A 26,319-nucleotide genomic window follows, 5' to 3' on the forward strand; every position below is an offset into this window, starting at 1 on the left:
TTTTTGCTGTTACTGAACGCCAATAAATGATTACCGTTAGCGCACACGCGGCTAGATGAAAGGCATACTTGCGCAGCAACAAATTGTTTTTATTGTTGTAGAGCTGCCGATATGCTTGCCATTTTTCGCCGTTATCAATTTGGCGTGCTGGTGTTGTCGTGATTGACAGCCGCGGTGTTAAAGGTCAAACCGATTTTTGTCGAACAATTTTTGCAAATAAATTTCCTGATTTTTACGCGCCACTTGTTCTCAGCTGATTTTTGCAAAAATAAATAGTAAGCGAGCGAAGCGAAAGTTAAAAATCTGCGTTGGTTATCAGTGTGCTGAAATTAATGAACGCTACGCATGAGTGGTCATTTTATGCATGCGTAGTTTTGTTGCAATTTTTTATTGTTGTTGTAAATTTTGTTGTTATTGTAATTTTTTGTTGTAAATTTTGTTTTTTTTTTGTTGTTTTTGTAAACTTTGTTATTTTTGTGGCTTGTTATCAGCATAATTGCTTCTGTTGGGTTCAAAAAGTTAACAAATTTTACGAGCGTCGATTTGAGACACACGAGATTAGACTAAATAAATGACTTAATTTAGTATATTTAGGTTTGAGGTGGAATTGGATTTTAGATGGGAGTGTTTGGTGCACACATGCAAATTGTAGGTAGTTGATAAGAAGGGGACCAAACATTTGAAGGTTAGGCCTTCGTCTGCCATCAAGACAACGCTAGACCACACACATCTTTGATGACACGGCAAAAACTGGGAGAGCTTGGCTGGGTAGGTTTGATATGGCATTGACCTTGCACCAACGGACTACCATTTGTTTCAGTCAATACAGATTAAGGGAGTCAAATTGGCTTCAAGAGAAACCTATGAAAATTACTTGTCGCAGTTTTTCGCCGAGAAACCAGAAAAGTTTTACACTGATGGAATAATGTCTCTAGCGGAAAAATGCCAAAAAGTGATCCATTAAAATGATACATATTTGGTTCATTAAAGTTGATTATAAATGCACAAAAACAAAAATAATAATAAGTTGAAGTTTGATGTGAAATACGAAAAGACTTTTTCGACAACCAAATATATTATATATACAATTCACAAATTTAAATTCATTTTACTCAGGATAACCAAAAAATTTACATATTTAAAAAAAAACTAAGCAATAATTGTAAAAATAATTAATATTAAACTAATATTTTTTTGTATTTAATAATTTTTTTTCTGTAAGCACTTCTAATTATCATTTGAACATTTTCTAATCAAATATTTTCATCTTTTGTGTTTCTTTGCAGCCACAGCGTCTACCAAAGTACAACAAATATGCAACAAAAGCCATAAAAATTTCTACGAAATAAAAAAAAACCACAAATCATAGTGCGAAATCCAACATATATGCATATGAATAAATGTATGAGTGACTACAAAAAAATAAAATAATTGTTTCCATGTGCAAATTAAATAAATCCATAAGTGAGTGCAAAAGTACTTTTCAATTGCCAAGCAAAATAACATAAAATATTTATTATTGCCGACACGCTTGCTTTAATTTATTTATTAGCAAATTTTAATAGGCGAAGAGGGCGCGCGGTAGAGCGAGCAAACGGAATAGCGCAACAATTTCTTCGCACAAAGGCAAACAAACCTCGTGCGAGCAAACAAAACGCCGGCAAAGCAATCAAACACGAATCAACAAACCCCAACAATAAATAAATTTGTGCAGCAAGTGCAAAAGTAAAACGCGTCGGAGGGAGTGAGAGGCAAACACCTAAGCGCAAGAGGTCATTTCAATTGGCGTTTGATTTACTCGCTCGCGAAATTCCACAAAAATTCAATAAGAATCATATTTTCGCGCGATCAAGTAGTGTCTTAGTGCTGGCACTAAAGTGGAAAGTGTGCGCCGGAGTGTGTTGGTGTAAAGTGCAAGAAGGTGTTAAAGCTATTAGATTGAAAAAATAAAATTAAAGAAATTAAATAAAAATTAAATAAAAAATTAAAAATAATTAATTTCAGTGTTTGGAAAAAATTTTGAAATTTTTTTAAAATCAGTTTTGAGCTTTTGCTCTTCTATAAACTAATCGTTATTAGTTAATAAATCGACTGCTTATTTAAATCACTATGGCAACACTGAAGGCTGTTTATCACATTACTTGTCTGCTTTTGACCCTCTTGGTGCTCGAAGTGAAATGCAATGAATCAGCAGGTGAGTGTTAGATATAAGGAAATTAGCCTTACAAGCATACAAAAACAACAAGAAAATAGTAAACAAGTCTAAAAAATAATAAAATTTAATATTATAAGAAGGATTTAACTTTTTCTGGAAACTCCAAAAATCAAGTTCTTGAACAAAAATTTCTTTTTTAATCTTTAAAAATTTATTATAGCAAACATCTATGTATATGATCAACTATACGGGTTATAGTTTTAAAAATCTTAAAAACAGAAATTATTAGAATTATATTTTTTATTAAATAAATTTATATAAAAAAGAAAAATATTTCTATAACATTTTTAAAATTTTTTTACGCAAAATTTAATTTATTTGGAACTTATAGCTTCAAAAAAATACATTGAAAATTTCCAAAAACCAAAAAATTTGAAAGCGTTTTCTAAATAATTTTTGATATAATTTAATATTTTTTTTTTGCAAAAATAAATTCTTATAGAAAAGTTTTCATTGAAGTATTTCAAAAAAAACTTCTCCTTTAATAACCTATAATATTTTTAAATGGGTGTCAAATACTTGGAAAATAAAAACAAAAATTTTTTAAATTTAATTTTTTGGGAATTTTTGTTAGAAAATTTTTTTTGAAAAAAAAAATAGAGCATCATATACCCAAAATTTTTACAAAAATCTTTATATAATTAACTTTATTTTAAAATTAATTCAAAGTTTTTCAAATTAAAAAAAAAGGTTTAAAAAATTAATACTAATATTTTTATGACAAAATACCACCATTTGTCTTTCGAATTTTTTTCAAAATCTGTTGGTTTTTTTAAACGTTTTTAAATATATCTTGAAAATCATACATATTTTGAAAATTGAAAAAAAATATTTAAAATAAAGAACTTTCAAAAATATCAAAATTTCAAAAAAGATTCGAAAATGTTTTTCAAAAATATAAAATATTTCCAAAATTACGTTAATGAAAAATTGCAATCAAACTGTGTGTATTTATTTTTTCTAAAATTTTGAAAAAAAAAATTCGAAAATATTTAAAAAAAATTTTAAATTTTTCGAAAAATAAGTTGATTTTTTTAATGGCAAACTGCAATCAAAAAACTGTGTATTATTTTTTCTGAAATTTCGAAAATTTTATGAAAATATATTACAAAACTTTTTTCTGAAATTTTAAAATATTTTTAAAAAATGTAAATACAATTTTTTTTTTAGTATTAGAAAAATGCAAACAAAAAATATGAAATATTTATTTTTGAAATTTTGAAAAAAAATCTGAAATATTTGATAATAATTTGAAACTTTTCAAAAAATAAGTTTGATTTTTCTGAAATTTTGAAAATTTTTTGATTACAAAATGCAATCAAAAAATACGAAATATTTATTAAATAATAAACTTTTCAAAAATTTTTTTATTGAAAAAATGCAATCAAAACAACTGTGTGTTAATTTTTTTGAAATTATTTTTGAAAAATTTATATAAAATTTATTTTAGGATAGCAGATTTCAAACATCAAAGTATATTCTCCAAATATATGCAACTTCATACATACATGTGCATATGTACATATGTTTTTGGACTTCTAACTCTATAAAAAATCTCACAACTTTCAATTTAATTTATATGCACCACTTGTCTTTAGGCCAAAATCACAAAATCAAAGGGATCGCTTAATAAGCCACTCTTCGTCAACTAAATCTCATAAGTTGCCCGCCTTTTCTTGACACCCTCCAGCACAAAAAGGCGTATAAATAAAAAATTTAATAAGCAATAAGCACACATATGAACGTCTGTTATAACCCGCCATATATCACGCTCATAAACTGCTGCCATCGAGCACTTATTGCCACACGCTTTTTGTGCAAAGCAAAAAAAAAGAACGAAATTTATGTCGCGTGGGCGCCCGCCGCTGCACTCAATTGACGGCAACACTCGCTTGCACTCGCCACTCGCCAGTGACAATGTCAAGCCGCTTAAGCGAGGCGATTAAAGCAAGAAAATATTTAAAATAAAAACACTAAAAAATGTTAAATACAAAAACAATTGCAACATATGCTTATGGTGTCACAATTTTCGAAGCTTTTGAGTGTCGCGCATTAATTGAAGATTTCTCGTTTTTTTCGTTAAGCGGTCGAAAATCTGATGAAAATCGCTTAATTATTTGCTATAATTCAGCATCAACGAGTTGTTTATGATATTTTTATAAAAAATTAAATATTTTTGTTATTATTTTGTTTACGCTTCACACATAATTTGTGGATCGTCGCTGCAGTTGCTGCTTATGGTGTAATTTGTTAGCTTAAATTTGTCCGTTTTTTGTCAAGTATTGTGTGTGGATGTACTTGAGTATATAAAGGAGTTTATCAGAGAGCCCAAAAAATGTCCATATACATATAGTATTTGTTTGTAAATATTTGACAAATTTTTCAAAAAATCCCAAGTACAAGGATAAACATCCATTTCTTTCATACTCAATTTACTAATAATTTGTTTTGCATAAACTGTGTGAGAATTAGTAACCAAAGGAACAAAATATTGTCATACAACGATTGCAAGACTCAAATAATGCAGCTTGTGGCAGTTTATGACGATTCATTACTGACAAAGTGTAGGTTATGTTAGGTTAGATGTGCGTGCGCTCCCAAGTCCTTAAGTCTTGACCTCCGAAACGCAGGGCAGTCAAGAAGGAAGTTGTTTCCACCTCATCCTCTTCCATGAGCTTCTACAGATGGCGTCTGATAGGATTCCCAGCCTTACTTCGTGCACGCCATTAGGGCAATGGCCCGTTAAAAGCAACTAAGGAGAGGCTGGCCTTACCGGATCTCTTGCGATCGATCTTGTGCCAAAAGCCTTTTCCGACAGCGTATGTACCGATGGTGTACCAGCGCTGACCAAGCTTCCGCGAAAGTGTAAACAATAGAAGAAATTTGAAAGTCTTGTGTGAGAACGTCTCAATATAAGACTTATTTATGCTCAAACAATACAAATATCTTGTTTTATTGGTGACGAAATGCGTCTTAAGGTTAATCTAGTTAAGAAAAGTTGGAGGTTTTAATGGAACCGAGGCAGTCTCAGCATAAACTAGTCAGCCATTTCTGCAGAGTGTCACTGCCACATACTCAGATGACGGAATAACTCGATCACTAGCTCAGGGTTCAATCAAATTCAAAAGCTTCAGTTCAGAAATCAAAGTTCGAGTCGAATAAGAAATAAGGTCGATGTCCGAACTGTCAGTGTCCGAACTGTCTGCCTTGAAGTCCACAAGTCATTAAGTGTTGCCTAGGTAATAAACAATAAAACTATTAGGAATTTTACAATGCTCTTAGTCATGGGAAAGTAGCCTCAAATAGTTGAAATGACTAAGCTGGCGAGTATTCTTCAACCAAATCTAAAAACTTCAGTCCTGAAATCATAGTCCGAGTCGAATCCGAAATCAAGTCGGAATTTTCACTGGCCGTGAAGTCTACAAGCCATTAAGTGTTAACCAGAATGCGTCGCTTGTAGACGACCCATCTTAAATCCCCATATGATGGAAGATAAGACTATTGAGAGTTCATGGAATCTTAGGAAAGTAGTCTCAAATAGTTGGAGTGACCAAGATGACAAGTATTTTTCGGTATTCTAAGCTATTGGACAGTGTAAAAACATATCACACAAAAGAATGGCTGTGAAGTAATCTAGGGCCATACACATTTTTTTAGGTTAGCGCTCTTCAAAATCTATTTTTAGACTTCTTTTGATTTCACTCAACTATTAACAAACAATTTTACGAGTATGCACAAAAATCTATTTGCAAAAATATCCAGAAGCACATTAAATTGAGTAAATTTCATGAACTGGGGCAACATTTAATTGTTACCACTTCCGCTTTATACGAAAACAACAACAATTATCCACCACATTTATTGATTTTGTACATTTTTGTTTGTGTTTTTTGCGGGAAATTCATGGGAAATTAAGTAACAAATGCCCCAAAGCAATAAATGAAAAATTTCTGCTATGCAAAATAATAAAAGAAAAAAATACAAAAACAATAAATAAGTCGAAAATTTGCGCAATTGTTTAGCAAAAATTAAAGCGGTAGAAAGAAAACATAAACAAAGGAAATTTTGCAGCAACCACACACACATACTACATACACATATGCGTGTTTGTGTGGGTGTGCTTGCTAACTGGGCGCTTTTGGAATTTCGCTAGCCTTTGGTAAAGGCCACTGCCGCTGGTCCATTGCGGCGTCATCAAGTGGCATGCTGACCTGCGGCGTCGGCGACTGGCTAAGAGCAGGCTAAAGGCTGCCTGCTGTGGCAGCGTGGCATCCAACGGTGGGTGGGAAATGTCTTCACATATACATATGCAGTATATGTGGGATTGGTGGCGTCATAATTGCGTGCCAAGTAGTGGCGTGTTCTGCAATCACATACATATATAAACACAAGTACACTGCATTAATGGCAAATTGTATATGTTTTTGGCGGGCTAATGTGCTGTGCTGCCATTTAATGATCTTGTGTTTTTTATTTTTGCTGGGTCAATATTTTTGTGCTTATTTTGAAAATTGCTGCAATATTATTGGACTTTACGCATTTCGCTTTAATTGTTTGCATAAAATATGGGAAGTGACGGTAGTTTTTGAAAGATGTGAAATTTTAAAAATTATTTTCAAATAAATTTCGAAATTTTTTTTAAATTTATTTTAATTTTTTTTTCATTTTCAATTCTTATTATTATATTATTTTCAAATAAATTTCGAAACTTTTTTTTTATAATTTTCTTAAGCAAAGTTTTGAAAGTAACGATGGTTTTTGAAAGTAATTTCGATTTTCAATTAATTTTTTAAATTTTTTTAAGCAAAGTTTTGAAAGTAACGATTTTTTTTTGAAAGTAGTGAAGTTTTAATAATTATTTTCAAATAAATTTCGAAATTTGTTTTTCAATATTTTTTTTTTAATTTTCAATTCTTATTATTATTTTCAAATAAATTTCGAATTTTTTTTCAATATTGTTTTTCATTTTCAATTCTTAGTTCCCGACTATGCCGCATTTATTACTGTCTTCTAAATCAAGGTGTAGAAAATGTGAGAAATTTTGTTCAAAATCGTAAATTTGATCGTTTTACTTCTGAAATGTTATCTCACTCTATCTTGATAAAATCGGAAAAGTAGCTGAAGATACTAATTAACATTTATTTAAGTGTTAAAAAAAACAGCTCCCTATTTGTGCTAGATCAAAACTGCTTATTGTTTATGCCAGCGGCAGAAAATATTCCCCAACTAGTTTGGAAGAAGGCGGCAGTGAATGGATACTAATTCAGACTCCTTCCAGTTAAATAGCGCCGACGGTCACCAGAATAGTCTCAATTCGTTAAGGGCATCTCCGTTTTCTATAAATCGAAGCGGTTTATTGATTATTCTAAAAAGAAAATATACGCCATATAAGTTGGAAGTAAGTTGCAGAGTTGAAAGCTTGGTCCGTTCCGGCGGAACCTTACCCAAATAATTTAGAAAAATGCAGCAGAGTTGACAATTCTTGGACGAATGTTATAATAATTCGGGAGAATGTAGTCATGTGTAGAAGTTCACGCAAGTGAGGAAAGATCTCTGATTGCCATTCACTTGGGTGTGGCCAGAAGCGATTCTTTTACATATGGCTTAAGCAGCTCACGAGTTCCGGTCTTAGACCAAGTATTCTCTGGGTATCTAAAGAACATCTGTCTGATGCCGAGCTAAAGTAAGAAGGCGAGCCATCCCTCTCCAAGGTCACAATGAAAATGGAACAACAATCTCGGAAGACCACCTCCCCCCGCGGATCAGAGCAAAATGAAATGGCTTAAGTACATGCAGGATCATCAAGAGCCCCTGCAGAAAACTTGCTTGATTTGTACACACACTATCTTGAAAAGACTGCCGGATAACTGTTGGCCTCTTGAGATCACAATCTACATTTCACAACCTAATGGCGTCTTACATCGCATCGTACGTCACAGAACGTCCTTAGTCGGCTGGGCAGAAGTAATGACGATACCTGCAGAAAATTCAGAGAAGTTGGCCTAAGAGAAACGCTAGAATACTTCATATGCTTCAAGTACTCGTCTTAAGTATCTAAAAACCTGGGAGTTTAAAAGACTAGACGAATTATCAAACGTAGACCACTTCACCTCAAACTTAACTGAGCCTCAATTTGACAATACTAAGGACCTGTAGGACTATTTATGGCGTGACAACCGTCCAGTATAAAATTCTTTTTCTTCTTCTTCTTCTTCTTCGTATTTATTGGCGGAATAATATACAGTATAACCTAACCTAAAGTGTAGAACGCGTTTAGCTATAAGCTGCTTCTTGACTTTCCTTTCCATAAATGGCAGCTTAAGAACCAGAGTTTTCATCTCAGATCCGAGAAGTGTAGGAACTTCTATGGGAAACTTCTTGTTACTGCCGAGTCGCTTCTTTAATTTACCAGCTGGCAACAGCAAGTGAAGTTTGTTCGCTCTTCTCCGGTTTCAAATACTTCCTTTCTCTTAAATCGGCTGAATGTCAATTAAGTTGATTTGTAGTTTTTGATTATTCAGGAGTTTCCCAGAATTTCTTTGAAATGAATAGACTTAATTAGCTACATATGCCGGCCGTTCTAGTCATGTATGCCCGTCAGTTGGATAAAAAACAGAATTTTCATTATGATTGTAGGGTCTTTGAAAGCTTCAGATGATAGTCCCATTATGGTCCCACCTTTTTAAAAAGAACAGGTACAAGTAGTAGATTCTGATCTCTTTTATAACGTGATAACACGAAGTGAATACACTTTTCATGGGGTTTACTCTTGATAAGGTATATATAATACGTACCTTATAGGCTGTAGAAAACGCTTTCTAATTTTAACTTTTCTCATTCGCAGCATAAGGAAGGTTCTTGCGTTTGTCATGAGGTCCACTCTACATATAGTAGCACTTCGTCATTTAAGATCATGTCTAAATTGGAAAATACTGTAAGTTAAGCAGTACTTTTGGACATCTTTTGAGATTGTCGCAAGCACATGCACTTAGAATATCAGTTCTAGTCTAAAGCCGTGCTTAAGACCAAAGCTCACAACTACTTTTCCACAACGCAAAAGAATTGAACTCTCAAAAAGAAAAAAAAAATCTGAAAGCAGACACTCAAATTTGTTGGAGCCGTATGTAATGATATCAATATTTAGGCTTACGCATAGACAAAACAATGATACGCTTTCTTCAATTGGGGTCAACCAACCCAATAAAGTGCCAGACGACGAAAAATGCCATGATTTCAGTTTGTTTATCCAAAAAAATGTACCGAATTTTGTGAAGAAAAACGAAGCAGCAAATTGAGAACACCGCCACTTGATTTGATGTTTTGCAATATCCAGCGATCCCATTTCATAATTGCTGTATCATCTGCAGGCGCACACGCATATACAAACACACAAACGCTGCCGCACCCGCTCTTAGCGCTGCCACTCCAAATTTCGGCTGCTGTTTACACACATAACGCTGCTTCTTCTTCGTTTTGCCGATTTCGGCATTGCGCTCAGTTGACCCAAAAATGTTTTCGTGCGTGCAATAACACGCACATGCACACACATACACATGCAAACGCACTCCCATCGGTCTTGCTACGCTTGCGGCTATCTTCGGCGCTCGAATGGTGACGCGATCAAAGCAAACAATCAATCGATCGATCGATCAGCGTACGCTGTTGTAGTGGAGCGCCGCGGAGGGGGTGGTGCGGTACATAACATATTTACTTTGTACACGCATTTACATTTTGCCAGAACATAAAATTTTACAATTACAACAACAGCGTTGTGTTGGCTGTTGTTATGACTTTTTGATGGAAAACACTGCATTGTTGTTGCTTTTGCAAAAAATGTTTACATTTATGCAGGTCTGCGCATTCGTTTAGCGCTCAAGGAAATGCACAGGTGTTTAGGCGTATTCACACATACACAGGCATACATATGTAAATGCATGCATACACACATACATACAATACATACATACATACATACTTTCATTTATACCTACACTTGTATGCAAATATAAACAACTTAATGTGCAAACTTGGCGAAAACCTTAATATAGGCCATGGCCGGAAATTTTGCTGTGTAAACAGTCGTTGGAATTAAACCACGCAAGTAGGGTTGCAGAAAGTACGTACGGCACCGAAATGTGTATATAATGTGTGTGTCTGACATATTTTAGTCTTAAGGTTTAACTTCTATTGCGGTGGATGCTTTAATGTTCACTAAAATATAGAGAGATCTGGAATTCAGAAGGCAACTAGAAAGATATCTCGAGCTCATGAGTAGTTTTACGCTGACAACGACACCTTTGGAGGCTTGCCATTACCTATCTAGGTTCAGATATCACCATAAAGAAGCTAGATCAAACCAAAAAATTGTATATTCTTCGAAAACCGGAGTCGAATAGAAGTTTATCCAAGTACTAACACACCTTCTAAACAGCATGTGACAACCCTCGACAAGCCTTGAGACCTTGGCTTGTGCCAACTTTTGACAGCTGGTTAATTTTTATGTCCTGAACAGGATATGGGGAGATTGCTACGAAGTTTGTAACACCCAGAAGTAAATGTAAGAGATCCTACAAAATATATATGTATATCAATGATAAACATGACGAGCTGAGTCGTTTTTGTCAACTCCATACGTCTGTTAGTATACACTCGACCAATTCTTCAGTTTTTGAGCTATCGCCCTGAAATTTTTCACAGCTTTATTGCTCTGCAAGAAGCTACTCATATGTCAAAACCGTCGAAATCGAACCACTATAGCATATAGCTGCCATACAAACTGACCGTTCGGAATCAAGTTCTTGTATGAAAAACTTTTTTATTTGACGAGATATCTTCAAGAAATTTGGCACGTATTATTTTACGAAGCACAACTATAATTTCCGAATATATTTTCCCGATCGGACTACTATAGCATATAGCTGTAATACAAACTGGACGATCAAAATAAAGTTCTTGTATGGAAAACTTTTTTATTTGACAAGATATCCTCAAGAAATTTGGCACATATTATTTTTCAAGAAACAGTTATCATATCTGAAAATATATTTGAGATCGGACCACTATATTATATAGCTACCATATAAACTGACGGATCAATTTTATGTTCTTCATTGAAAACTTCTCTATTTATACGGAATTGTAGCTTCGGCGTAGCAGAAGTTAACGTCTTCTAAGAGGCGGAGGTCGTCAGTGACAACTTTTATTGCGAAACCCGAAAAATCCCTCGAAAACTGTAAAACTTTCGATGTTGCTACCCTGCTTTCTCTCAAACAGCACTTTTATTTTCAACTTACTTAGTACCGTGCAAGTCATAAACATACTGGCAAATAATCCAAATATGATAATCCTTGGAAGTCGGGGCCACGCACTTCGAAAGGGTCGAGACTTCCTTCTTACTTGGTCAGTAGTACTCAAGGTTGTTTGGAGCACATTTTCTGCCGCTTCTAAAACGACAACATTGACGCAAAGACAAAGATTTCAGGATTAAAATTTTTTCTATGGGATTGCTCTCAAAGTGTTAAGGAGACTATAAAGTGGTTAACAATTTAGAGTTCATCTAAAAAAATTTCAATTTTTTCCAACTGGCTCAGCTTACATCAGCCAATTGAGCTGATCCACCACGTCTGCATGTGCCATAATTGATTATAAAAATTTATTTCGCACAAGAGTGTAGGCAAAATTAACAAACCGCTTGCAAATTGACAGCCTGTTTATCTAAGTGTGGCGACTGAAAGTGGAAAACCCTGAATTCAGCAACAATTCAAAGTCATGGCAGACACCCGCGCTAACAAAACCGACAACAAATGACCAGCAAAATCTTGCCGGCGCGTTGTAACCGAAAGCGAGCGGGTGTGTCTATACGGCGTACACCTACAGGTCTGGCACTTGCGAAGTAAATTAAAAAAACAAAAAGTGACAAGAAAAATATAATATGAAATATAGCTGCGCTAGCACCTACAAACCTGGTTACCCACTAAAAGCCGGTTAATCGCATTTAGTTGCGTGTATGTAGATTTCTACTCTACCATGCACACCACCACTATTTTTCATGGCGCGCTGTGCATTTAAATGTTTTATTTTTTTTTTTGTTACTTGAAATGCAAAAATGCAGTAAATAAATTTACGTTGAAAAAAAAGAAAACTAGTGCTTGCAACATAACTGATCACCGTGGTTGCCACTATTGACACAGGAACACAATTACTCTTGTCGCTTCGTTAGCGGGCAAGGTGAGGCGTTGATTGATGCTCGTACCGTTGCAATGTGACGGTCACCATAAAGTGCATCAAGCGGAATGAGACGAAGAAAGGGGGGAATGTAATTTTAGCGAATGAAGTACTTATAGTTAATAGCTAAAAGAGAAGGTAAAATAAGAAAAAATAAAATTTTTAAGATACGTGTATATCGGAAAGCTTCAAATTGTAGAAAAGGGTGGAAATTTACATATTATTTACATATGAGTTTTATCTATTGTATATTATAGTACCGTATATACAACCACCAAAAATATTACTCAGATCGGCCCACTATAGCATATTGCTCCCATACAAGCTGCCCGATCAAAAACTAGTTCTTGTACAGAAAACTTTTTTATTTTACGAAGTACCTTGACAAGCTTCGGCACAGCTTGTTGGCTAAGGCAACTCTATCTTCTCCGAAAATATTGTTCAGATCAGACCACTACAGGATATAGCTGCCATACAAACTGTGAGATCAAAATGAAGATAAAGGTCTTTTTATACCCTTTTGTGTCGCGTGTTTAAGCTGTAAAAGGTATTTTAGCTACAGTAAAGCCACAGTTAAAATTTTTTCGAGTTTTGTTTTTTATTTTCATATATTTTGAAGACAAATCAATCAACTTTCATTTTGAAAAAATGTCACCAAAATATATTTTCGAATGCATTTTAAGTGATTACGCTCATAACTTAAATTATTTCGTCTTCAAAGACACCTGTATACATCTCTCTTCAGCTCTTAATATACTCGCTTAAATCGAAAAATATATTTATTACATTTAATGTGCGAACATATTCGACATAAATCACACCAAATCAGCTAATTAAAAGACACACTATTAATACTGTCAATTCGCATTTAAGTAAGCAACAACAACCACAGCGTAGAAGCGGAAACACACAAAAATATAAGCAGAAACACAAAACAGAAATTTGCTACAAAAATATTTCTGTTGTTCATGATATTGTGACGTCAATGCTGCAGATGTTGTGATACACCTACCGACATAGTAGCAGAGCAAACACCAAAGTATTTAAGGTAATAAAGAAAACAACACTAGAAGCTGACATAAACAAAATTCACACACAATTTCATGCTTTGAACGGCACATATAACGGCAACGCTAACAAAATATTTCGTTAAACGAAAAAAGTGCAGAAGAAGCTTCTAATTTTCAGTGCCAAACGCGTGGGAACGCCCACCCGCATAGCCGTCTATTTAGTTATCTAATGGATCAGCATGATATTTAAGTAGCAAAACATTGGCTAATACACATTTTAGCCGCTAAATAAACAGTGTTGTTTTTCTCGAAAATTTTTACTTATTTTCCCAAAGTCAATTAGTCACATTATTTTGCGATTACTTAGCGAGCTGCTCACTTAATTCTGTTATTTTTGTTGTTATTCATTTGCTCACGTCGCTCAATTTGTTGGTCCCGGAAACAGTACTCATTTTTATGTTCTTTTATAATTTTTTATATTTTTTATTTAAATTTGTTTAAATCTTATTTTTTTATACTTTTTTTTATTTATTTAATTTTTTTTTTAATTTTTTTAATTTTTTTTAATTTTTTTTAAATTTTCTTAATTTTTTTTTAATTTTTTTTTATATTTTTTATTTGAATTTGCTTATTTCTTATTTTTTATAAATTTTTTTTAATTTCTTAATTTTTTTTTTAATTTTTTTTTATTTTATTTCAATTTTTTTATTTATTTTTAACTTTAGTGTTGTATCGCAGCTAATTACTGAATTTTTCAAAAACAAAATTCCAAGCGCAATTCATGTTTATTTTTACTGATTGCTGAATTTATGGCTGGGTGCACACTTTACGAGTTTAAACTTCCCACAAAACCTCATATGATATGGAAAAATTTGAATTTTGCAATTTATGATATATTTTTACTTTACCAGAGATATACAATATATATAGGATTTTTCAATAGGGAGCTATAAAAGCAGACCGATAGGGACAGCAAACTTTGCCATATATTTTTCTCCTCTTTTGACATTTCTCTTCATCTTTGAAAATATATACGATCCAGCAACATGTCGAAATTATTAAAACTTACTACTGAAATTCGGAGTCAGTGGCCTCAACTTTAAGGTCGTCATAATCGTCCTCTCAGATCAACAATTTTTTGATCAAAAAATATTCATGGTGTATTTCCGACCTTACACTGCAATATTAGCAAGAAAAAGCACCTGAAAGTAACACTTCATATTGCTACAAAAAATATATATTAAATTCTTTGCTCAAAATTTTCGGAAAAATTAACTCCATAGTGTGTACCCAACCTTAAAGCGCACACAATTATTTCCTGCTAATAATCAACATTTGCCAAGAAATATTTTAATACACTAAAACGGCTAATTTTCCTGCTTAACGCGCGCAAAATAAAAGTATTAATTTTTTTGTCTAACTTCGAGCTTTCAGAAACCAAAAACAAAGCATATTGAGCTAATTTCTTCATTATGCATGTGTTTATCTGATTTATGCGTTTCAATTGTAGGCATGCCAAGGTCATTATTAATGGTTTGGCGGGGTTAGTGTGAAGGCTGGAAAATACTCGGAGGTGTTTGGAGCTTAATTTTTCGGCATTAAGGAAGAAAATTATGTTAATCGAGTTAGAGGTGCGCACAGACGCATGCAATATGGTCGTGTAGTCGAGTAAATTATAAATATGAAAAACAATATAATATAGATTTTGTTGTTTTTCGAGTGACTTTGATAAGTTCATGAGCGGTTTTTCATAAACCGAAAAAATGCTGAAAAAATAACGGCATACTAAGTTTACCGCTGGAATGTGTTGATTGCGTGATGTTTGGCCGTCGCGCGGCACCAGCTGCTTCATGTCAGGCGAAGGTGAAATTACAAAACCGGCGAAGGTGAAAAATAGTGAGCGTATATTTTTTGTAATCGAGGGGGAAATGGTATTATAAACAGATTTTTGATTGAAGAGAAGCAAAGAAAATGGCTTAGTATTGAATAAATATTATTTCTAAGAAATATATTTTTTATTTTTTTTTTTGGTTGTGAAAATAGTTTTGAAACCAGATTTAACTTTAAAGAGGTTATCAAACCAAGAAACAAAAAAATAAGTTCTTAAACATTTGTTTTTAAGTGGAAAACCAATTTCGAAACATACTTTGAGTAAATAAATAGCATTATCTATAGTTAAAGTCAATTGAAATAATTGAAAAGGTCAGAATATGTTATTTTTTCGAAAATTTTTCTTTAGTTGGTTGCATAAACCACGATTGAAGTTTACAGTTTGAGCACGATGCAATCTCTAAGCTTTTTTGAGTATATGAAAGTAAAGCTTTCAGGCAAAGTTCTACATAAATTTATTAACAAAGAACATTTTTTTGAATTTCAAAAATCTAGATTTTTTGAGTACTGAATTTTTTTAATTTCAAAAATTTCTTTTTGACTTTAAAAAATTTAATTTTCGAAATGAAAAATTGAAAAAAATTTTCAAAACTCTAGATTTTCGAAATTAAGAATTAAAAAAAATTTCAAAAATCTAGAAATCTGTCAAAAAAAGATTTTTGAAATTCAAAAAGTTCCTGAAACTTTTTTGAATTCTTAATTTCGAAAATCAAGGTTTTTTAAAGTCAAAACAGAGATTTTTGAAATTCTAAAAATTCAGATTTTTGAAAGCAAAACAGTTTTCAAAGCATAGGGTTTATAGAAGAGCAGAGAACCGATCTTTTTGGAGCCATTATTAGATATGTGAGCCTTAAGATATTGAAATAAGCAAATTACTTGTTTATTGAACCCAAAAGAGTTTCAGCTATGGAAGTTAGTAAAAAGTTTCAGTAATAACAATTTTCAAAATTCATAAATTATAATTTCAAAAAAGTTCTTTATCTTCCATAATTGCCTGAAGCTATTTTGCAATTTATTTTCCATGCATTTATAATTATCGCGTTACACCTTTGTGGTGATAAATGTGTCTGTGTATGCAACACAAATCAATGCAGCAAAAAATGTTGCCAACATTAATTTAGTAAGATTTGACATTTATATGCAAATTAATGGGCGAAATTCGCGCAATTCTGCCATACAAAGTATATAGGCGTAAAGTGATACATACATACATATGTGTACAGACAATCTATGAAATTAGACAATATTAACGGATGCGCAATGGAGATGTAGCATATGTATATATAGAAACAAAATACTTCGACGAATGGGTTTACGCGCGAAATTTAAATTAAAAAGTCTTACTATTTTTTGCCCACAGTAGTAAGTTTATTCAATTAAGGGTAGGTTGGAAAAGATATAGAGCAATTAAGTCAATTATTGGTCACTTTATGTTAATCGGATCTTACTCAACAAATTTCAGTCAAATATATGCTGCGGACCAATTTCTATGAATTACAACTAATTTGCAGTGCTGAAGTTCTGATTTGCGGTATTTTTCGGTATTTAGTATTCGCTATATCAAATTAATTGGAAATATATGGTCCGATATTGTTTATATTTAACATCAAGTTATGGGTAAATGAGTTTACTATATATTGTTTCAACATAATTAATTTAAAAATTATTAAGAAATTTAATTTTAAATAAAATTTTTATCAAAAGCTTTTTTGAGGAAATTTCCAAAAACCAAAGTTAACCACATTTGATTCAACTGCTATTACAGTTCATATCTAATGACCCGTAAAAACAACAAATTCTGCGAAAGCGCATTGAACAAGCAGTAGTTAATATTTTAATGGATTTTTATTTGCGTTGGAATATTTGAATGCAAATCAAATGGAAAAATATATTTATTATTATATTATATTTATTATTTATTGTTTTTAATTTTTTTTCTGCACATGTTTTAAATTTAGAATTCGCAGTTTATGCAAATAAAGTGCAAAAATGTTAAAAACAAAATTTATAAGAAAAAAATTGTTGCAGTTTTATGGGTTTTTACTTTCAAATGCATAATTTAATTGTTTTTGTGATGACTTTAATGTAGACATGCGCACATAAACAGGGACACAATGAAAGAATTAGAGAATTAGAAAAGCCGAAAATTTTGCAACTTTATAAATATTTTTATATTAATATTATAGAATTTTTAAAATCTTGTTTTAAAATTTTTTAATATTTTTTTTAATTTTTGTAAGTTATAAATATTTTTCATATTAATATTTTAGAATTTTTTAAAGCTTGTTTTAAAATTTTTTAATATATTTTTTTTTAATTTTTTTAAGTTATTTTTAACTTTTTTTCAACTTTTAATTTTTTTTTGATTTTGAAGCTTTTATCATTGAAATTTTTTGTATTATTACTTGTTTTTATTATACATTTTTTAAATTTTGTTTTAAATATTTCTAATAATTTTTTTAAATTAAATTTCAAATTTTTTAAGTCATTTTTAAATTTTTTTTAAGTTTTTTAATAATATTTTAATAATTTCTTTTAATTTTACTTAATTTTTTTTTAATTTTTTTTTTTTTTGAAACGTTCATTATTAAAATTTTTTATGTTATCATTTTTTTAAAGTTGTAAAATCTTGTTTTAAATACTTTTAATAATGTTTAACTAATTTTTTTCAAATATTTTTAATTACTTTTAATTTTTTTTTAATTTTTTTTGATATCCTTATTTTTTTTATTTTCCTTATTTTCTTTTAATTTTTTTTCTTATTTAAACTTATAAGGGGTTTTTGAAAATTTAAAATTTTTTTCAAATTTTTTTAATTACTCTAAATTTTTTTTAATTTTTTTTGATTTCGTTATTTTTTTAATTTCTTTATTTTCTTTTAATTTTAAATTTTTTTTTCTTATTTAAATTTATAAGGGGTTTTTAAATTTTAAATTATTAGTAATTTTTTTTAATTTTTTAAATCTTGTTTTAAATATTTTTAATATTTTTTTAACTGATTTTTTTTAAATTTTTTTAATTACTTTTAATTTTTGTATTTTGTTTTTACTTTTCAATTTTTTTTCTTATTTAAATTTATAAAATGTTTTTATATTATAAATTATTATTAATTTTTAAAAATATTGAAACCAACAAAATTCTTGCGGAAATATAAAAATTACGGTTTAAAAAAATTAAGTCCCATAAATTTTCGCAATAAATTTTTTTTAAGTTAAGAAACCCAATAACTTTGAAATTTTTTTTTAATTTTTATGCTATATTATTATTTATTTAATTTATTAAATTTTAAATTTTAGTTTACTTTTTTATGATATTTTTAATTTTATTAATTTTTTTAACTTTACAATTAAGTTTCCATAATTCTTCACTAATATATTTATATATTTCTTGTTTTATTTTTAAAATCACAGATTTAATTTTTTTCATTAGTTTACTTTTTCTAATTACTTTAAATTAATTTTTTTTAAATATGTACAAATTTATATTTAGTTTTTGAAAACAAATTTGTAACTTTTTTTATTTGTAATTTGTACTTTAATTAATTATTAATTAATTATTAATTAATTTTTTTTAAATTATTTTAATTTTATTTTATTAAATATTTTTAATCTTTCGAAAAAAAAAGTTTGAAACCAACAAAATTCTAGCGGAAATTTCAAAAAGTTTTATTTGTTTTACGAAATTTAAGTCCACGCAACTTTTGCCAATTTTTTTTCTCAAAATACAAAAAATAATAATTTAAGCCCAAATCAATTTTTTTATATTGTCTTGTAATTATTTTAATTTCTCTAAACTTTTTATATTTTTTTTTAATTGATTAAATACGTTTAACTTAAAAAAATTACAAAATTTCATTTCTTTAAAAAAAAATTAAGTTCCCATAATGCTTTCTAATCGTTTTTTCCTCCAAAATACTATAAAATAAAATACAAATTATACTATTTCTTATACAAAAACCAAAAATCACATCAAAGTGATTTAATCGAGATGTGCGCTCTCAATTTAAATGACAATTAACCAAAATGTAAACAAACCATAACCTTGAACCGTTTGCCAATAACTCCATTCAGGCAGCAACGAGTTCCGAACACAAGCGACTCCACAACATGAATAATATATGAGCCCAATGAGCGCTTTTGTATTTGTGCGCGCGCGCACGCCCCGACTGGCCAATAAATAATTCAAACTCGCCTAAAATGCATAATAAAGCATAAACTACTCCATACCATGGAAAGTGAATTGTGTTAAGGGGCGAAAAATTAAAAATGCCAAACGCATATAAACTTATGTTAATTGGTGACAGAAGTGGACTTACCGCTTAGCCAAAGCGGTTATGTATAACCGATAAATGTTTAAACCGGGAGTGACGGCAGTAAAAACGGAGAAGTGAGTCAACGCGCAGAACCATATAAGCTTTTGGTTACAGGGTGTGTGGAGTGGGTACAATAAATGTTTTTTATATAAAACTGAACTGAGGCTAAGGCTCCACATTCAACTGGATTTTTGCTTTCGCCAAAGTTTGGAAGAAACCTAGAGAACTCACAAGATACCTTTTTCTAGCGAACCACTTCCCACAAAGTGCGAAAATGTGATGTGTTGCCTTAGATCTTGACTTTCTAAATATAAAATCTCCACTTTTCGAGCCTTGCTTCAATAACTACTAAGCTTAGTATAGACGTTGTCAGACAAAGGTAGATGCTGCGAGACCTATTTCAGCGACTTGTAGGTTTTCAATAGAAAAAAATTTTATTAGAAATAAGTCAACTTAGTCTAACAATTTCCGGACAAAGAAAGGTTCATCAAGCTATATGTATTTTAGACATATGAATTTTTGAGAAATAAACGGGTTGGTTTTACAATGTTTTCTGAGAGCTGAAGACTTCTCAATATCATAAATTATAGCTTCAATTTTCGATCCACTGAGTTTAAGCTACATAATAGCGGTATTAACCAAGTTAGATGGCATTAAAATTTGAACTCTATAAAATGACGTAAACGATGATTGATGATTTATGGCATATCCACCAGCCTTTCACGAACAAAATACTAGAGAATCGAGTTATCTCGGAAATCGGTAACATAAGCTCTTACTGTATATACGAGAACTAGCCTTAGTTTTTGAGCTATCACACTGAAATTTTGCACACGTTCATTTCTTTCCAAGGACATGTTCATATGTCGAAACCGTCGATATCAAACCACTATAGCATATAGCTGTCATACAAACTGAACGATCGGTATCAAGTCTTTGTATGGAAAACTATTTTATTTGGAAAGTTATCGTCATGAAATGTAGCATGAATTATTGTCTAAAACAATAAAACAATATTCGAAGAGATGGTTCAGATCGAAGCACGAGTTCATATAGCTGTCGTAGAAATGGAACGATTGGAATCAAACCCATGTATGGGAAACTTTTTTATTTGGTGAGATATCTTGATAAAATTTGGCATGGATTGTAGTCTAGACCTAAGATACAACACTCAAAGAAATTGTTTAGTTCGGACCACTATAGCATATAGCTGCCATACAAACTGCACGACCGAAATCCAGTGTATATATTGGAAACTTTTTTATTTGTCAAAATATCTTCATGAAATTTGGCACAGATTATTGCCTAAAGCTATGGTACCACACCCAAAAAAATGGTACAGTTTGAACCACTATATCATATAGCCACCATACAAAGTAATCGTTCAAAATCCAGACCTTGTAAGGAAACTGTTTGGATTTGAATTGAATGTTCGGTATTTCTTAAATAAAATGCCTTTTCTAAACAAAAAGAAATAAAAAAAAAATTCAAAAACGATTTTTTTCTGACCGGTAAGTGCTTATAATCCCTTAAGAGCACCCAGTCTAAGTCAAACGAGTCGCCCTGTTCTATGTCACATTTCACCTTTGCTGTCAAATGAGTTAAGAAATATTCTCTCATATGCCGACTGTGACGTCAGTGTCTAATTATACACTATACTAAAGTAAATAGTAGTAAATATACTAAAAGCTGCACTATTTTATATTTTAATGAAATATTTTACAGAAAAGTGGTTATATATTATTTTATAAAAAAATTCTGCACAGGGTGTTCCATAAATATTATTGACAGCTATACTAATAAGCATTTCCTTGTAACTAATATCAATAAATATTATTTATGACAGCTGTCAGACAGCCTCGTCAAAGTTATAGTGTTTGTCAACACCCACACCAAATATGGTGCACCCTGTATGCAATATGCATATTTAAGCGTGCAAAAAATTAAATAACAATCAAATTCATAAGTAGTATGACAGGCTATGAATCAGTTATGAATTCTATATACATATATGAAAGTGTTTGGCTTATTGATGAAGTAGCGCAACTAATCAAATGGCCAATAAGCGTTAGTCAGCCGGGCTTCAGGCAAATAACAGCCATTACTATGTATTTTTACTTTCAAATTTGAAACTTAAAAAAATATTTTTGATTTTTTCTTTGCCATTTTTGTTTTTTATTTCAATTTTTTTAGTTTTTTTAACGTTTTTAACGTTTTTGCAATTTTTTATATTTTTTCTCCATTTTTCTTGACTCGTTTTGTTGTCGAAGAATTGTCGTCGTTAAAATTGCATACATTTAAAATTTTATTAACTCATTTATTAAAGCCTTTACTACTGTCAATATTGATTAGATACAAAGCTGGAAACCGCAAAAAAAAAATCAAAAAAAAAAGACAAAAACTCAAAATCGACAGCACTCACACAAAATAGTCATAAATAATAGTCTGGCGGCGCATAAAAATATCAGCGGTTTTGTTTTGGCCGCACAAAAGCCCAAAGCAACCGGTTACGAACATTTTTGCTGTAGTGTACCAAAAAATCAAAAAAAAAATATTAAATCCCATAAAAAAATATAATCGAATAAATAATGAGGCGTAAAAATCAATTTTGCACCATTAAACTAACGGCACACGTTTTGATTGCTATGCATGGCAGCCGCTCTTTTTTGTTATTTTTTTCATTCGTTTCTTTTTTTAACACTAGTTTATGGCTTTCCAGTATTTTTAGACATCATTGAGTCATAAATGCTGCCACTACAAAGACTTGTCTGCTTTTCAAGCGTCTGCTGTCTGGTTGTCGTTGCGCATGCGCCGCGTCGCCATTCCGCACTGCTTCACAGCGCTGCGCCATTCATGCGTAGCGTGCCCATTTTTGGCTGTCAATACACCAACACGGTTGTCAACAAATCGTTAAGCTCCAAATTTCCATGCAAATTTGTTGGTGCAGTTTAAAGCTTTTGCGCTCTCGCTGGCGTTGACTTAATAATGACACAAGTTGCAAGCGGCCAAGTGTCATGCGCGCTGGCAGGCCGACAGGTAGCTTGGCTGCTGTATGGAGCTTTGTGTGGTGCATTGTCTGCTGCAGTTCGCAATTGTTTGATATTGTTGTTGATTTTTGTGTCACTATCAGTTTGATTTTGGCATATGCGTTGTGTATAGTCGCCGGGTTTTTATTGATTTTTAACGAAATTTTATATTTTTCACGATTTGTTGGACTTCATGCGCATTTTTAATGATTATTAAATATGAATTTATATTTTCTCATATCCTTATTTTTGTCTATTTTTAATAGCGTATATAAGTTTGCCTGGAAGTTTGTAACACCAAAAGAAAAATATAAATGATCAGCATAACGAGCTGAGTCGATTTAGCCACGTCCGTCTGTCTGTCCGTGCGTCTGTCAGTATATATACCAGCTATTCACCCAATTTTTGCGATATCGCTCTAAAATCTTGCTGCTTCTCATTTGTCGAAAACGCCAATAGCTGCGTTAGCTGCGAGTAAGATCAGTCTGGAATCCCTAGACACTTTGATTCCATTACTTAATACTTGAATTACCAGGACGTTGAGTCTAGCACTCGCTGTCGTTTGGTGGTGAGCTTTTTCACAATGAATCAGAATTTGCGGTGAATATTGGTGAAGGAGTACACTCTCCGGAACTTTCCATCAGCTCCAGTTTTCGGCTTGCTGATGAGTAATCTTTTGCTCCAGAGCTCAGCCTCAGAATGGTGGCTAACCACGCCGAATGTAGAGGAGCTATATTAGTCTTGAGCTCGTGAAAGGATACTTAGACTCGTTACTTCTACTTGTAGTACCGCATTATCAAATGATCAGATTGGTTTGGGTACCTGGAAGCACCACAAAAAAACAATGTCCCCGCCACAACGTTGTTTTGGGTACCTGCCAAGCTGATGGTCCTGCTAGGATAGGTAATTAAATCTCAATAAATACAAAAAAGGAGCGCGTAGGAGGTCCAATGGGTTCTTGTGGTTCACTGCTGAACTGTTAAGCCGCAGATCAGCTCAGTAAACGTTGCTCAAGAAATACCATTTGCGCAGCCGGAAGGTCCTTCTGGCCCGTAGTAAATCACAAGAGCTCTGGTAGACACTTCGCTCTCAGAAAAATCTACCTTTCAATGGTTGTAGGTAAGATTGAATATCTTGCTGGACAACTATTGCTTTTTGTACTACGATAATGCACCGTCGCATACTTTATTGATTTTTCGGGAATTTTTCGACAAATTTTCAACCAATATCGTGCCAAAACCACCGTATTCGACTGACTTAGCTAGGTTCATAGAAGCATCTCAAAAATTAAAAAAAAAAAAAAAATCTAAATGTTTCATACGTAATAATTCTAAATTGCAGACTAAAAACTAACTAACTATTTTTTTTTTGCATCACAAATAAACTCATAAATTAACCTTTTCGCTAAACCCGAATATATTTATATGCTTGTTGGCATGCAAATTTGCAACAAAGTGCAAAATTGTGTTTATTATTGCTGATTTACATACATTGTTGTTGGCATACTTAATTATAAATAGTTTTCAAACAATTTATTAACAAAACTTGCTTAGCCTGCAATATGCGGCGTTAACGGTGTAGATTATATTATTATAGTTTCATATATTGTTTGCATACTAATTAACAGTTAAAATAGTTTTGCTTTGATTTGTATTGTGCAAATAATAAAAGTAAGTGAATGTAGTTTGCCGGGGGGTCAGAAATATGGAAAATAATAACACTAATGAACATTTTATTAATTAAATTTAAATATGTAGGTAATTTTTAAGCGGATTTGGGAGTGATTGACTAATCTTTTTATAAAACACAATTTTTTCATTCATACTTGCGAAATAAGATAGACTGGTGAATCGAACAAGCAACTGGCATAAAACAAAACAGACTGACCCAGAGCGATATAAAGCATATATCACCTAATTCTGATCTACCTTCTCTCTCTTTTGTTCTCTGTCCCGTTTTTTGCTCCCACTCCCTATCGTTCGCTATCTCTCTCCTTCCTTTGCTTCTTTATTTTAATTCTCCTTTGTTTCTTTATTTAAATTCCCCTTCGTTTCTTTATTTTAATTCTCCCTTTTGTTCCCCATCTCTCTCTTTCCTGGCTACTTGTTTCTCTATTTTATTTTCCTACAGTTCAATCTTAGTAAGCTCATCGGCAACCCCTAAACTCATTCAAAACCAGTTCAAGTACTTCAAAGGAAAATTTTTGAAAGCAAATATAAATATTTTTTTATTTATTGAATTCTCCATCCGTGTTTATATTTTCTACCCGCATTCCAAACCATTTTTACCTTGAAAAATTATTTATGTATCTTTTATCCACCAGCCGTAATATTCTAAACTATTAACTGACATTCTTTAATTGCTTTGTCGTGCGACTTGCCACCACAGCTTTATCAAATATTGACTACACAAGTGACAAGCGTCATGACAAAAACACGCTGGAAATTCCAACATTCCAGTGACAGTGTCAATGTTAAAACATCTGTTGCTTGGTGGATTTTATTTTTTATACACTTGACATATTTGGGAATGTATGAATTCTACAAAGCTAGACTGGCAGGCTACATTTGAGAATAATAAACGCATTTAGGGTTTACTATACACATGTACATAAATTTACTGTGCCTTTCCTTGAGCTATGAATATGTGAATAAATAACACTGTTCAATATAATAGCTATTAAGCCGAATATATGGCTTTTAGCAACCTGAGTAGTAAAAGTTTTAATTTTCTTTCGAAATAGTTGTTAAAAATCTATTTCTGGAGTAGCGATTCACGTTAAGTGTCTTCAATTGATTCAGAACGGTTTCCCCGGAGCGGTAATTTGAGTTCACTGAATATCCAGTAGTCACATGAAACTAAAACAGGCGAATACGGTGGTTGCCGACGAGATTGATTGAAAATTTGGCGAAAAACTCACGAAGAATCAATGCAGAGCCAAGATTTGTCGGATCATAATTTCGGTCCCTTTTTACGAATAGCTTCGCGTAAACAACGCATAACACTCAAATAGTATTCCTTGTTGACAGTTTCGGCGGTTGGAAGGTTTTCGCAATTCACCACACCTCAATAATCGAAGAAAACTGTCAGTATATCCTTGATTTTTGACCTGCTTGGCGTGGTTTTTTCGACTTCGGCTCATCTTTGTCACGATATTCGGCCGACTGATCGCTTGTTTTCGGGTGGTAAGCATACATCTAAGACTCATCACCAGTAACCAATACATTTCATAACATCTGGTTGGTGTTTTTTTGCCAACACTATGTGTATATATATATGTCGCCACCATTTTTTCGCTCTACGTAATTGCTTCTTAAGCCAGTGCAATGACCGCAATATCTGCTGCAGGCAATCAACCACAACAACCGTTGAGTGTCAGCAGGCGTTGACAAAACAGCAGCCAACAGCTTTAATGACAAAAATTTCGCAGACTTTTAAGTATGAAAGAAAAAGTTAAGGCCCAAAGACAGCGGGCGGCCGCAAAGTAGGTAAATAGCCGCACAAATTGTAGCTATCGCAGCCAGAAAAAACAAAAAAAGAAATGTCAATAAAAAATATAATAATAATAATAATGGAAGTGTTGACAATTCTATGAAATTCTTGTGTCAACGCAGCGGGCGAGTGGCTATAAATGGGTATATG

At 32.1% G+C, this 26,319-nt stretch overlaps 1 protein-coding gene across 3 annotated transcripts in view; it reads left to right on the top strand.

Moving 5' to 3' along the window:
- Nucleotides 1–26,319, top strand: part of LOC105227885 (uncharacterized) — a 193,102-nt gene that overhangs the window by 84,209 nt on the left and 82,574 nt on the right. For all 3 annotated transcript variants that reach the window (XM_049457823.1, XM_049457825.1, XM_049457824.1), the window contains one exon: nt 1,287–2,194. In XM_049457823.1, coding sequence (XP_049313780.1) covers nt 2,110–2,194 — 85 coding nt within the window. In that variant the 5' untranslated portion in view covers nt 1,287–2,109. The remainder of the gene's footprint in view (nt 1–1,286; nt 2,195–26,319) is intronic.

This window comes from Bactrocera dorsalis, chromosome 5, assembly GCF_023373825.1.
Source record: "Bactrocera dorsalis isolate Fly_Bdor chromosome 5, ASM2337382v1, whole genome shotgun sequence".
Classification (NCBI taxonomy): Eukaryota; Metazoa; Arthropoda; class Insecta; order Diptera; family Tephritidae; genus Bactrocera; species Bactrocera dorsalis.